Source organism: Mytilus trossulus, chromosome 4 (assembly GCF_036588685.1).
Source record: "Mytilus trossulus isolate FHL-02 chromosome 4, PNRI_Mtr1.1.1.hap1, whole genome shotgun sequence".
In the NCBI taxonomy this organism is placed as follows: Eukaryota; Metazoa; Mollusca; class Bivalvia; order Mytilida; family Mytilidae; genus Mytilus; species Mytilus trossulus.
The window spans coordinates 77887666-77903204 of NC_086376.1; the positions used below are offsets into that span (position 1 = coordinate 77887666).

General features: G+C 31.0%; 1 protein-coding gene across 2 annotated transcripts; it reads right to left on the minus strand.

The window, feature by feature from the left end:
* Positions 1 to 14: 14 nt before the first annotated feature.
* On the minus strand, positions 15 to 15332 carry LOC134716034 (pyroglutamyl-peptidase 1-like). Of its 2 annotated transcripts, none has more exons than XM_063578715.1 (5): positions 15243 to 15332; positions 12261 to 12310; positions 2347 to 2513; positions 1250 to 1482; positions 15 to 227 (listed from the first exon to the last, which is right to left on the minus strand). In XM_063578715.1, the coding sequence occupies exons 2-5, from the start codon at positions 12298 to 12300 to the stop codon at positions 74 to 76; spliced, it is 594 nt and encodes a 197-aa protein (XP_063434785.1). In that variant the 5' UTR covers positions 12301 to 12310; positions 15243 to 15332; the 3' UTR covers positions 15 to 73. The 2 variants fall into 2 exon arrangements, with proteins under 2 accessions (XP_063434785.1, XP_063434786.1); XM_063578716.1 differs by lacking the exon at positions 15243 to 15332 and adding an exon at positions 12486 to 12507.
* Between the last annotated feature and the right edge of the window lie 207 nt (positions 15333 to 15539).

A 15539-nucleotide genomic window follows, 5' to 3' on the forward strand; every position in this document is an offset into this window, starting at 1 on the left:
CTTAAAGTGCTGTATAAAGAATGTGTTTATTGGTACATATATTAGTTAATAAGATTGCAATATGAAATCAACATTAAATTTGGCTGAGCATGCTCAGTATAACTTGTTCTAGTCCATCTGCTAATTCTAGTCCAGTATATGGTTTTCCTAGTGGCGGAACATGTACAAATGCTGATTTTGATCTGTCTATATGTAGAGACACAAAGTAGGAAAAATCACATAAATATCTGAAAACAGAAAAAAAATCAGAATAAAAAAGAAACCAATTAACAAAGAAATGTTTTTGATGGGGTTCCTGTTGCTTTGTCTTTATTTTTTTATGTTGTGTCTTGTGTACTATCATTTGTTGGTTTGTCTTTTAATTATTTTTTTTTTACCCATGGCGTTGTAAGTTTATTTTTAATCTATGAGTTTGACTGTCCCTGTTATATCTTTCGCCCCTCTTTGAGGCTATAATGTGTGATTTAAACTGTAATTGTTTTATTTAAGGTGGTATAGGAGTCTAAAATAAAAATGATAGAATTTGTTCATACTTTGCCAAAATGTAGTATCTATTGATACATGTTAAAAAATATTATTAAAATGATAGGTCACCGTGCATTTTTTCAAGCTACGGGTCGTGACAAAATGACAAATTTTGTATGGATTATACAGGAAAAAACACTATTTTGTGAATAGAAACTAAACGAAATGATAGAATTGTAAAATAAATTAGGAAAATATAGCTTTCAAACAATGCTTTGATAATATCAAAAGAAAAGATAGGGTCACCGTGCGTTTTTTCCGGCTAAAATACAAAGTAGAAAAATTCCATGAACAATCCAACAGAAAATGCACTGTTTTAGAGTTACCTCCCCTTAAAATGACAATTTCAAAATATTTAAAAACAACCAAAAATAATCTACACTTGTACATATATTTATATTTATAAGTTATATTCTTATAAATTGGATCTTTCAAATGTAAAAACACATGAAATATCAGCATTCTTGCATCAAATTTTGCTAATTTGATAGAAAATATGGACCTTAGATTCTCTGTTTTTTACAATCCAAGATGGCGAAAGACACCCATACCACCTTAAAAAAAAAAACTGTTATTTCTTGTCAGTTCCGATATAAGTAGCAAGTTGTGATGACACATTGCAGATTATTGTTTTGTCAAGATATTTTATATGTTGTTGGGATTCTTTATCATTGACATTTTCCTCAATTTATTTTTTTAAACGATAAGATCAAATCGTTCTTACCTTCCGGGATCATGTGATACAACTGCGTTGACCTTTAACCCTGAACTGTTCACGTCACTGCAAACCTTTTCCATATTTATACTGGACACTAAACATGTATCAGCTCCTTCCACACAACAATTATTTGATGGACAAGTGTTAAGGACATCTAGTCGTTTATAGCCATCATTGTGAGCCTGTTGTTCTAGTGTTATAGCATTGGCTTCTTTAGAAACACCAACATGAATTACAAGCTATTTGAAATTAAGCATAAATTAATTGATAATGTAATATAAACCTAGTACAAGTACTAGTATACTATTTTGCTATTACTGCAGAGTATATAATCGGTAGGATTTCCAGCACTAGATAGTGCATTCTGGTACTTGTTGAAGTACGACCAGCTAAAGGAAGTAAAATAAGGCTTACAATTTGTGCAATTTCGGGATAAAACCAACTGTTTATTAATGATTTTGTAGTGAATAGCAAACATAAAACACATAGTTGCCCCAAATAATGTCCCCTGTCTTATTTATAGGATAAAAAAAAAGAAGCCTTTGTTGCATGTTGATATAGTCTCAATATGCTTTTACTTCTTTTATATTTGAACTACACTATTTTTCTCTATTCAAATGCTAGCAGTTACATTAAAGATATAAGAAAACTATAACTGTATAAAATACAATATTTACAAGAACATAACTATGGTATATCTATTTAACTCAAGAAGTGTTTTTTCAGTAAAAGTTCACAAAGTTTTTTGTGTATGCTCACACTATATGGAAGGCCAGGCTACCAGAAATGTTGTTTTAACTTTATTAAAATATGAATTCATTTGTTATTGTCAAAAAAGATAACGGTAAAGCGCATTAGTAGCTAAGCTGCACAAGAAAAAAAATCAATATGAAAAAGTCGTATGGTAAATTTCCCTTTACAAAAAATGTAATATGTTCCCAAGACTAGCAAGAGTTCTCAAATTTATTTTGGTTCCAAAGTTGACACCTATGTACAATCTTTTCATCTGTTAATTATAACCTATCCAAGGGATACGATCCAGTCACCTCCTCCGGATCGTAATTATTGAACATTGAAGATGCATTTCAAATAACTAAACTTACCTGTGGATTGACTTCCTCCCAGAGTTGTGGGACTTGTTTCTTGACTGTTTCATATGCAACAGGAATTTCATGTATTACTATATTAACACCAGGTATAGATTTTTTTGCTAATTCCTGGACTGCAACCCAGCTGGCATTTACAGTGTGCTCTCCAAATGGTCCAAAACCTAGAATTTTCAAAAATTATTTTGATAAAAGTATCTATATTTATTGTTCAAAAGATGAACAAAATTCCACAACAAAAGTCAACATTTTAGCTCCTTTTTTCACCTAGTATCTAGTTGGACATATTATTAACTGTCCTAAGCAACATAGCATGCACAACTAGTTCATCAGACCTGTCTTTCTAAAGGAGCATTTGAGCTCATCCTTAGTACTTTTGTTAATGTTCTTGTTGCTGCATTGTTACTTTCTACTACTAGTCCTTTTAAACTATTGCTTGTTTGTTACTCATTCGCCTTCACTTTTTTCTTTTGAACCATCTTTTTACCTTTTGGTGACTGCCCCTTTAGCATATTCTTACTTTTTGCAAACAGTTTAGTTATTCAGATAATAAATACTCATCTGGTATTGGCTCTATTTAAAATAATAAATCTTTATAAAGCTATGAATTGATCTGTGCAGATTATTTTGGATCATAGACTCATATTTACTCAAATTAATTTGATTCTTGTATGTTTTGTACCATATGCCTCATACAATTAGTAGGATGCAAATAAGTAGAATACATTTTCTAATAATGGAAGACTGCAGTTAAGTAACAAGAAAATGAGGATCTTAGTGGGTCATAACGGGTTAAGATTCTATTCTCAATTTTATGGATATAGTTGCAGAAAGAATGAAATATAAGTCTGACTTGGTAAATAAGGGAAGTGAAAATGTTGTATCCTTACTCGTCTGTTATCTTTGAAATATAAAAACACTAACCTCACTAAGTCTTATGCTATTACAAGTAGGTTTTATTAGTTAGTTTTACTTTTAAAGAATTTGAATGGTGTTCTTTTTTCAATAATTTACCTTTCATCTCAAACTTAGTTAATTAAATCCTTAATTCCTTTCATACAATAAAAAAAGAATAATGTAACTATCCCAACATCAATGTAAAGTAATACAATAAAACCTAAAATTTAAGGCTTATACAGTCATGTTTTTCTAATAAAAAACGATGCAACTACAGTAGTGTACTAGTTATTTCCGGCTTTGAACAATTAAATAAAGTGAGAAATACCTCCACTCTAAAAATAAATAGAGGCTTTCAAGAGCATGTGTCGCTCACCTGATCTACTTTGGTTTGAAATCATGTAAAATAGATAAAATCAAAACAAATAACCAAATAATGATTGAGGCCAAAGGTTGAAAATTAGACACATAAAAAAATTAATTTAATACAAAAATCCTGTTGTCCATCGTGAACAATAAATTAGCAAGAAAGAAGCATCAATTCTTCAGCACCGCATAAGAAACATTTATGCCATGTTTGGTTTCATCCTATTAAGTATGTATGTATTTCCCATAGGATCCTATGTTAATTAAACTAAGTCCCCCGCTGACAGCCATCTTGGATAATGGATCAGCTTCAAAGTGACAACACTCGATCAGCACCTCATAAAGACATGCATGCCATGTTTGGTTTATATTTCATTCACTGGTTCTCTAAAAGAAGACATTTGTATGTATTTCTAAAAGGGTCCTGAGTTAAACGAATTCCACCGCTAGCGCCAATCTTGGATATTGGATCGACTTCAAAGACAGAACACTTGGTCAGCACCCCATAAGGAACATTCGTGCCATGTTTGGTTCCATTCCATTCACTGATTCTCTAGAAGAAGTTCAAAATGTAAAAATAGTTAACGACGACGACTACGAGTGATAAGAATATTTCACTTGGCCCTTTAAGCAGCATGTCGAAAATCTATATCTTGAATTAAACGTAAGATACCGCACTGTTGCCATTCAATTCAGTACTTTAACTTCAATGTTATGTCATCGAATAAGTTAAAAAAAACAACCTGATAAACAATCTATTGACATAGTTATCAATTTTATTTTATACAGACAGTAGATAACATTTAAATTCATTGATTATTCCAAATCAGATTATTGCAAAGAAGGAAGTAAACTAAGGCAGACATTCAAAATGGCGTTTTCTAAGTCCATCCAAAAAGGACAAATACATATCAATTGTCAACTGTGTGAAACTGACAAAGTCATCAAATGGAAATGTATAGAGTGTTATCTTTTAATGTGTAATAACTGTCGTGATAAAATACACCCGAAATTCAGAAATGCAAAGGATCATAAGATCGTGGATATCAAAGATGTTGGACATTACAATGATGAATTGAATTTTACCAACATTAAATGTGATGAACATCCTGGACAATTTTCCTGTCTTTTCTGCAAAAAATGTGACAGTCTCGTTTGTCCAACTTGACGTGTTTCAAAAGTTCATAAGAAACATGCAAACGATTTAATTGAAATAAGTGAAGCATACGAAATGAAGATAAAGATAACTACGAAAGGACAAAGTCAATTTAATGACACGAAAGCAAGCATGACCACTAGAAAAGATCAGTTGGAGAAGCTTAAAACAGCAGAAAACTCAAAACAAATGAAAATTAGGCAAGATATTCTTAATCATAAAAAAAGTTTGAAAAAATTAATTGACAATCACTTTGAAAAGCTAGAAAGGGAATTAGACAGTACTAGTAAACAAGTTCTACAATCCATTGAACATGATCTTTCAGCAACCATTGAATCAATCAAAGAAGTTGAAAACCGAACAGAGGAAGTCAAGGATTTCATAAACATTAAAGATGCCACAGATTTTTTCCAGAAAATCATAAAGATAGAAAAAGTCACAGTCCATATAGCACCAACCACAACAACTTACGACTCTATTCCTAAATTCATACCTGGGGAGATCACTCAGTCTAATGTTGGAGAGTTGCAAAGTGTTGACCGCCATTCCATTGAACTTAGTGTTGATATGTATATAAATGAAACAAATCAAACTGGTGTGTCCACGGCATGGGAAGAAATATTTATGAATTGATCATAGATTATGGAACTTGCATGTAATTAATTTCGTCTCAATTTTGACAGATAAACAGTGTTTAAATCTTTTAAAATACTATTAATTGTCGGTTGTTTAAATCTAGCTAGACGATCGATTTGACTTAAATGTGTTGTCATTTGAGTCCATGGATATGATTGGACGCAATTAATTAGCATTGTCGATAACCTATTGTGATTGGGTACATATGAATTGCTATCTAAAACAGGGCGTAAATGCATTTACGAATCGCGGTTAAACTGTTTTTATCCAATAATGTGGTTCCTGCGTTCCTTTATTATAAATTGTCGACTGTTTTTCTTTTATGATCGATACTGAGATTGTCGACGATAATTTCGTAAATGCATTTACCACCGTAAAGTATACTTTTCGCCGTACATCTATAATGGTCGACCGATAATCTAGCATTATCCCCGATAAAGTGTGATTATCTCATTTATGTGGTTCCTGCGTTCCATAATAGATACCAGATTTAAATTTTGTATTTACTCTAGACGCGCGTGGATCCAAACTACAACAACTGAATATTCATGACTATTGATAAACTGTTAAACTGACTGAGATTGTAAATGAATTGACCACAACTGCCATCCACAATTTATAACAGTGGTAATAAAGTAGGAAAAGTGCGTAGCCAGGGTTGAATTGATGTGGATGTTTCACCGAGCGGAGCGAGGGGGGGGAATTTGACTTTTTTATGCAGAAAATTATTTGTTATTTACGCACATGTTCTCCCCTAGCAGTCGAAAACCCGGTTGAAATAGAACAAAAGAATCGAAGCCGTTTGTTAGAGAAGGCGATAAATGTCTACTGTATTGTTAACTATAGTGACACAATTTTTAAAAGTTAATAGAGACAAACAAAATTGCAACTTTCTTCTCAATTACGAGGTGTTTTATTTTAAAAACACCATTTGCATAAGTTTTCAATTCATCTAGTACATAGTTAAGCAGAACAATTAGATATCAAGTCGACGACATTGGTATCTTTCAAGTTGGATGAAGAAAATGCATAATCTCCCGATTTTTTTTAAAAAATTACCACGGACGGAAAACATATCAATCTATTAGTTCAGTAATTTTCGTGTCTGCCCTTCCATTATGTGACTAGTCTCCATACACTAAAAAAATCTAGTCTGCCCTTCCACGAAATATTTAATTAGAATTTTTTTTTAATGTTTATGAATTTTCGAAAATTCCACCTGACAACCGATCACACAATAGTTTTAAGTTGAATCAATGCAGACAAGATTATTAACTGACGCACATTAGCTAGTTGATACATTTGTCTTTAAAAAAAACAACTGACATATAATGATCGTAATGGTGCAATGTGGATAAATTTATCGGTTTCCAAGAGGAAAATTGGAATCCCTACAATGGCTTCCGTTTCTACGATTGTGAAAATGAACTGGCGTAAGGGGGAGATAATTTTGGCGAAGTAGAATCCTGACTGGGTGGAAACCCGGTTGAAATAGAACAAAAGAATCTAAGCTCTTTCTTAGAGAAGGCGATAAATGCTTACTGTAATGTTTACTTTAGTGACAAAGTTTTTAAAAGTTTATACAAACAAATAAAATAACAATTTTCTTCTTAATAACGAAGTGTTTTATTTTAAAAACACCATTTGCATAAATTTTCAATTTATCTAGTACATTGTTAAGCAGAACAATTAGATATTAAGTCGACGACATGGGTATCTTTCAAGTTGGATGTAGAAAATGCACAACCTCCGATTTTTACAAAAAAAAATACCACGGACGGAAAACATATAAACCTATTAGTTCAGTAATTTTCGTGTCTGCCCTTCCATTATATTACTCAAGAAAAAATTCCAAATGTATCGAAATGAGAGAATAGAGTGCACCTTTTTATGTTAGGGAGTGTTTGAGTTGAATATTTTGTCTTTATATCGCACAAAGCGAGAATATTTAATGCAGCGTCTCGCTTCAGATTCTATCATTTTTATATATCAAAGCTATAGGTTGACTTTATAACATTAAAAAAATCACAGCACTTAAAGATGAAATATATGGGTCAAGTGAAAGACCTATCTAATGAATCACAAAAACAAAGTAGGTGTGTTCGAAAGGCTAATATTTTACTAAGAGTATACTTGACGACAGTCTTTCAAGTTGGATGATTAAAATGCATATCTTCGAAAAATTATAATGTTTGTGTGTGTGATAACCAGGGTTTATAGTCTTCAACCACTAAAAACATCTGTAAAAAAGATGTGGTATGATTTTCAATGAGACAACTATCCACAAAAGACCAAAATGATCTAGTCTGCCATTCCACGAAATATTTACCTGTAAGATACCTGTAAGATCGTTGTGGGGCTCATATGGAAGGATCCTATCCTTTTTAGCCCACCATATTTTGGTACACTTTCAAAAACTGATACAATCATCAATCCTGCATGATTTGGTGCATTATTTCACACAATTAAAAGTTATATATAAAACTATTTGTGTCCTCATCAATTTCCTAACTGATACATGACTGACTCCCAATGACGGTTTAATTAGATTTTTTTATTTTTTTTCTGATCTTTTGAAAATTCCGCCTAACAACCGATTTTACAATAGTTTTAAGATGAATAAATGCAGATAAGATCATTAACTGTCAGATTAGTTGATACATTTGTATTTCAAAATAAAACTGACATATAAAGATCGTATTGGTGCAATGTTGATAAATTTATCGGTTTCCAAGAGCAAAATTGGCAGCGCGTCATACCCACAATGGCTTCCCTTTCTACGATTGTGAAAATGAACTGGCGTAATGGGGAGATAATTTTGACGAAGTAGAATCCTGACTGCCAGAATAAACCACTAAGACCAATTAGTATCATGACAACACCAAGAGACAATGTAATTATAATTGATATTAAAACACAAACATTTCACAATCTAGACAGTGCGGGTGATTTGATGACTTGTCACCACACTAAGAACAATTGAATACAACATCCGTATTCTCTTGCCGTCACTGCACTCTAACAGGACAACTGTATATAGGATGAAGTAGAACTAAAAGCAACTCACAACACAGGAAGCAAATATATATGAAGTAACCATGAACTGTTACATTTGAGCCATTATATTCCTTGGTGGATCCTGAGACTACTATAACACTATATGTTATAGTAGTCTCAGGTGGATCGTAAGACTTGACTTATATTTTTTTAAATATCATTTTAGTGATTTGTGGTTTATATTGAAAAATAACCCAATCTCAAAAGCGACTTCGAAATACAACCAGAAGGAACTATAAAATTTATTTAATAGACTCAAAAGAAAAGATTGTTAAAAATAATGAAAATTCAATATACTAAAGATCAATTGTAATTTTATTTTAGAAATGCTAATATGACTTGATAATAAGTTATAATTCTTAATTTATAAATATATATATAAAAGGTACACTTTAAAAATGTTTGTTTAAGTTTATATTATTAATACTCCCTTTCATTGATAATGACAGAGACATATAATACATAATGTATTATATGTCTCTGATAATGAATATATGAATGTTTGACATACAACAAAACCAACAATACCAACACATATATTCAGAAAGAGAATAATTTTTTTTTGTGAATTTGAATCTTGCTTTGCAAATATTTTTAACATGATTTCAAATATTATCACATCAAAAGGCATGTCACATTTCAACCTCTGATCCTTCGAGTCTTAAAAAGTAAAATTAAAAAAAAATACTTAACTGCAAGGAAAATTCTAACAGAAAGTCCATAATCAAATGGCAAAATCAAAAGCTCTAGCACATCAAACGAATGGATAACAACTGTCATATTCCGTGACCGGATTTGGTACAGGCATTTATAATGCAGAACATGGTGGATTAACCTAATTGTATAGCTAGCTAAACCTCTTAACTGACAGTCGAATAAAATTCCATTATATTGACAACAATGTGTGAACAACACAAAAGTTCTTATTCATAGAAAGATGAGATGGAGAATATTTGAAATTTAAGGTACAAAAAAATGTATTTGCCTTTCACAGCCATAAAATTGACCCTACTGTAAATTAAGAAAATATTGTGCAAATTTATTATTGCGATTTTTTAAGAAAAACAAAATTGAGAAATAAATTATTACAATTTCATTAGGAATCTTCCATAGATTTGAACCCATCATAGATTTGAGTCCTACATATATGGTCTCAACAACTCTGAGTCTCCTACAATTAACAAATTCAAAATTCGTATGTCTAAAAGAATTGACAACCATGCCAATTTATGAACATGACAAAATACTATGACTTCTGCAACCTGAGGAGTTATGTCTCCCCACTAAGTAAATCTGCTGGGGATAATATCTTGTAACAACATTATTTTAAGTAGACTAGGCAAAAGTGTCCCTTTTTTTCCAGCTTGAACTCCCTGAGCCCTCCTTTTTATTTTTTCTTTATCTTTGCCTTTATCATGAGTTTAAAATGTTTATAACACTTAGAAAAATTACAACTTTATACTGTAGAAATATAGAAATCAGAAGATGTTGATTGATTGCCAATGAGACAACTCTCCACAATAGACCAATTTACTTGGAGGTTGACAACAACAGGTCACTAAGGCTTTCAACAGTGAGAAAAACCCATACTGCATACTGCATTATCGGCTATAAAAGGTGTCCAAATGTCAAATGTAAAACAATTTAACCATAGATGTAATACCCAATAATGGGTATTACATCTATGATTCAACTGAGAAATCTTACGGCCAGATGTATGCACAAAACAATAAACAAAAACAAATATAATATACAGCAATAAACAACAACCACTGATTTACAGGCTCCTGACTTGGGACAGGCATAACAGAATGTGGCAGATTAAAAATGTTAAACACTATTAACAAAAACTCAAATATGTCATTAAAAAGTCACAGGCACTTGTCTCAAACTTTTTTCTCCCTATATACCTTAATTTTTTTGGGGGCCTGTGACAAAAGTGTATAGAACAAATTGTAAGACTTCATACTAAAAACAGTTTACAATGATTATAGCTCTTTCGGGTTCTTTATCACTACAGAACCAGATAATTTGAACTTGTAAAGAAGTTAACAAAATGACATTTCCAGTTATTGTAAAAGGGATACCTAACATTTATGGAGAAGTGACACAGGCACTTGTCTCAAAAAAAAAATTCATATATACCTTAATATGTTGTATATAGGGGGAAAAAATTGAGACAAGTGCCTGTGAGAAGTGATATCACTATGAATTTCCACATGGAAGATACACAATAAATATATACCATGAAAAAAACAATATACCATGAAAAAAAAACACTCTGGCAGATCTCTGATTGGTGAAAAAAATTAAATGAAGATAATTCTAAAGAAATGTAGATAACATTTTTTTCAAAGGGAGACAGTTTTATGGCAAAAACAATATTGATACAACTTAAATGGGAGGTAACTTCATCAAAAGTTGATATCAAGTTCTGAACTATAAAATTAGGCCTGACATGGACATGTTTGTAAATTTTGCTCTATAATATTAATGCAAATTTAGAGTAAGAAACAGATATCATAAATTTACATGGGATACGACTATTTTAGGAATGCAGAAAAATCAAAGAAATAACACAAAGTCTGTCATAATCAATCCTTAACAAATATACATGGGTGATTGCTCTGTTAGTTTCAACAAAACAAAAGTCATTCCAACTGATTCTAACAGTGTGTGGCATTGCTTGGCAGTTATAGCCGGGATCAGTCTTGAAAGATTATGACAAAGCAAACACTTTTAAATGGATATATAAAAAAAGAAGATGTGGCATGATTGCCAATGACCAAATAAAACAGAAATTTAAAAACAACTAAAAGTAACCATGAGGCCTTCAACAATGAGCAAAGCCCATGCCTCATATTCAGCTATAAAAGGCCCCGAAATGACAAATTGTAAAACAATTGAAACTAAAAAAACTAACTGCCTTAATTATTTATAAAAAATTAACCAAAAACAAATATATAACACATCAACAAATGACAAGTTGTCAACCACTGAATTACAGGCTCCTGACTTTGGACAGACATACATACAGAATGTGGCACGGTTAACCATGTTAATAGCGGGATCCATACCCTCCTCTAACCTAGGACAGTGGTGTAACAGTATAACATATGAACCAACTAAAAAAATCAGTTGAAAAAGGCTTAATTACCAGATGGATACAAATAGAAATACTACAAAGAGTAGAAATTTACCTGTCACAAGCAAGAACTACAACAGAAATTTAAATGGGGAAAAGCATCCTATTCCAGATGAGAAACACTTCCATTTGATATGATAACATTAACAGTGCCAATGTTACAGCATTAAACTGTACCTTTCCTTGATATAATTATATTAATATGACAATGATCAGTTTTTGAATCTAAAATTAAAAAAAACTTTTTATTTGACTAACTGTACAGTTCTATCAGACTGTTTTTTTTATACAAGAACCTAAAACTAAAATGGAAGATATATTAGGAAATAAAATTATCAAATTATATCACTACAGAAGCAAAGATGGGAGATAACTCTAACAAATTTAACAAATAACACTTTCAAAAGGGGAAATAACTGGGTGATTTTCCATATGGAACTAATGAGGTAATCATTTATGGAGAGCACAGTATTGACTTTTAAGGGAAATTCCCATCAAATGTAACACAATAATAGTTTATTAGCATTCAATAATCTGTTTATTTTTTACATATTTTGCTGATAGTCTGACACTATAGGATTAACAGATGTGGTGGAATTTTTCAAGCTTAATTTATAACTGAAGTTGAAAAGCATTTAAAAAGTACAAACTTACCTGTTACAAGTACTGTTTTCTTCTTTTCTTCATCAGACATTTCTTTTCAACTGAGATAAGAAGAAAAAACAGAAAATAAAAAAGCAACCTTTAGTCCACATGTACTGAATACTCATTGGGTATAAATATACAAGTTTCAATGGATTTTGTGGTATAGGAAAACCAAGAATTTACATTTCAACCAAGATTCCTTTTTTTTTTCTTATTCATGCCTAACATACCAACCATCAAACTTATAAAATGTAAAACTTTTATGCTGTCTATATCTACTTTAATAATCAATCATATATGTGCAGTCATACATGTATATATTAAAATATTATCTATGCATGCATCATCATGAGTGGGTAGCATAAATAATCACTAGTTACCATATATTAAAATATGCTTCATACTATTTACCCTATACCCATCTCATTCTGATAAACTTTTGTATCAAGGATCTGTGACATTAAATAAAAAGTGTGAAATAGTGCTAGTATATATGCATTGACCCTATAGTAATTTATAAAACTGTTAGATCCATATTGAATCAAGTAGATTAAAATAAAAAAAAAATACACTCAGATAGACTCAGTCTTGATATTTAGTCTAAGATAAAACAATCTGTTAAACTTTATCTCAATTTACCATATTTTGTGTCTTATTTCTTGGTACAAATGTTATGAAATTAAAATGTGACTGAATGTACGGATATAGTGTTAGATTACAATATAATAATAAATATAATCATGATGTTGGCTTGAAAAGAAAAAAGAAAAAGAATTTGATGTTTTAAAAGAAAACCTTCCTAAACTTGTAGACAACTCAAACATTAATAGTATTTAGTTGTGACCCCACAAAATACATTTAAAAAACACTATAAAGGTGAGATGTGACAATGAAAATGACCCCTTATAAGTTTGTAATTATTATGTCTATTACACCATTACTGCAAGACAAATGACCTTATACTGTTCTCTCTGGTAAATATTAAGAATTGCCTTAAGAATAGAAATACATTGTACCAACTTTACCCACTTAATTTAAATCAGCTGCTATTTTAACACATTTTCTCACAGCAAAATTATTGTTAAAAAATCAATTTTATTCATGACATGGCTTGAAAACTGCTGCATAGCAAAAGAAAATCTGGCAGACAGGTAGAAAAAAGTAAAATAACTAAATTATTAAACTGAAAGGGAAATTGAAATCGGAAAGCACTCTTAATATGAAATGTCAAAGTCAAAAGCTCATCTTTTACACATCTAACCAATGCAATGGATAAAAATTGTTATATTCTTCACTTGGAACAGGCTTTTCTTATGTCGAAAATGGAAACAATAAAAACACACATACAAATTAAACCTGTCATACATGTACATGATACAGTTTGCCACATTTTTAATATTAAACATGAAGTCATTTTGTACAATAATATATCTTAACAGAAAACTACATATCAGTATTAAATGCTTTATTTGAATCACATGATTGAGAACATGTACATGAAGATGACTATAAATATCCAATCCCTCATTCCAAATACCTTAAATTTCAGAACTTACAGAAGACAGAAGATTGTCTGTAATATTTAATTGTGTTTGTACCAATTTCTTGGACCGATTACAATGTAAACCTTACCTTAAGGGCATACGATACAGTTACAGGGGAGGTAATGACGTTGCTAAGGTAAAATGTTATTTTAGCGACGTCAAACTGTGACATATCGGGAAAAGATGCATTTTTCGACTGATTTTTATCATTCAAACTGATTTAATTTGAAAACGAGTACATGGACCCCTATTTTTCAAAACGGCAATTTGTTTCATTTTGCAGGGAGATTATGTGACCCAAATTTTATAAAACTGTAAATAGAGTTTTTTTTTTTAATTTTGATAAACATGCAGTAAAAAATTACGTTTTTTCCTCAATTCATGAACATTTGATAAATATGAGTTATTTCTGAATAAACAAATGCATATTTTTTAGGATACTTATAAAAAAAACAGAAATTAACAATTATTTAACAAAAAACAATTTGTGTTTATCTTTTATAACAAAAAAGTTATGTCATTCTTTCGACAAAGAAATTAAGGCCATAAATCTGAATTTTGAGCAAATATACAAAATTTCGACCTCATTTTACTCAAAAAGTAGCACATAAAGGTATATTTTTTATTACATATTTGATTTAATCAGGTAAACAATAGCCTATATGCAAATTTTCATGAACTTGTAAATACAGAATCAAAACTGTATCGTATGCCCTTAAGAAGAATTAAAATGAAGAAATACAAAATTTTGGCCAATAAACTATAAGAATAAGAATAAGAATAAGAATAAGAATTTTATTAGTTTGAAATCCAAACAATAGGATTGTTACTAAAATACACAACAAAAAAACAAACACACAGGCATATTAAAATTACAAAACGATAGTCAATAAACAGTTACACTACAAACATGTAGCATTGAAAGAAAAACAAAAACATAGATCAATAGTATTAATTATAATACTATTTTTGACAGCATATATGTATACTTTTTGTTAAACCAAGGATTTGTAAAGTAAGTGTAACTATAATTTGAATCAGAAACATGTATACTGAGGGGGGGACATGGGTAAGGGAGACAGGGAGAAAGGGGGTAGGAGAAAGGAGAGGAAGGCTGGGAGAAAGGAGAAATTGGAGAAAAAAATCAAATATAAAAAAATAAAATATCTCTCTTTTTTCCGGTAAATTAAAAAAAAAAAAATAAGGAGAAGAGGGGCAGAAGAAAGGAGAAGAGGGGTGGGAGAAGGGAGAAGGGTACCCCCCTGTCCTCCCCCTCTATACTGTATTTAAATGTCTCTGTTTGAAAGCCTGGATTAGACTGTTAGAACGTTCAAACGTTTTATTTAAAGAAAAACGAATGTGTTTTTATAACAGACTGACAAGCAAATATAAGAATAACAGTCTGTTTACTCTTGCGTTAACAATACTTTTTTTTAATGTCAGTTACCTTCTCAGTACTCAGTCTCAGTAAAAAACAAGAAAAAGTACAACTGTGATAAGCAACAAAACGAAAGTGAAAGTAGCCACCAAACTTCCGTGTTTTCTAAATAAAGGTTGCATTCGGACCAAATTTCCGAATTTTTAATTTCCTTTTTCAGGCGACTGTTTTGGTCCTATAATATATGCCTTCGCATTATATATTCACTATAAATTTAACGTTTTCATGCTGATGTTTTCATTTATTTTTTTTGGTCTAATGCGACTGAGGTGTGCATTAACTACCTCAGATATATACTACACTAGT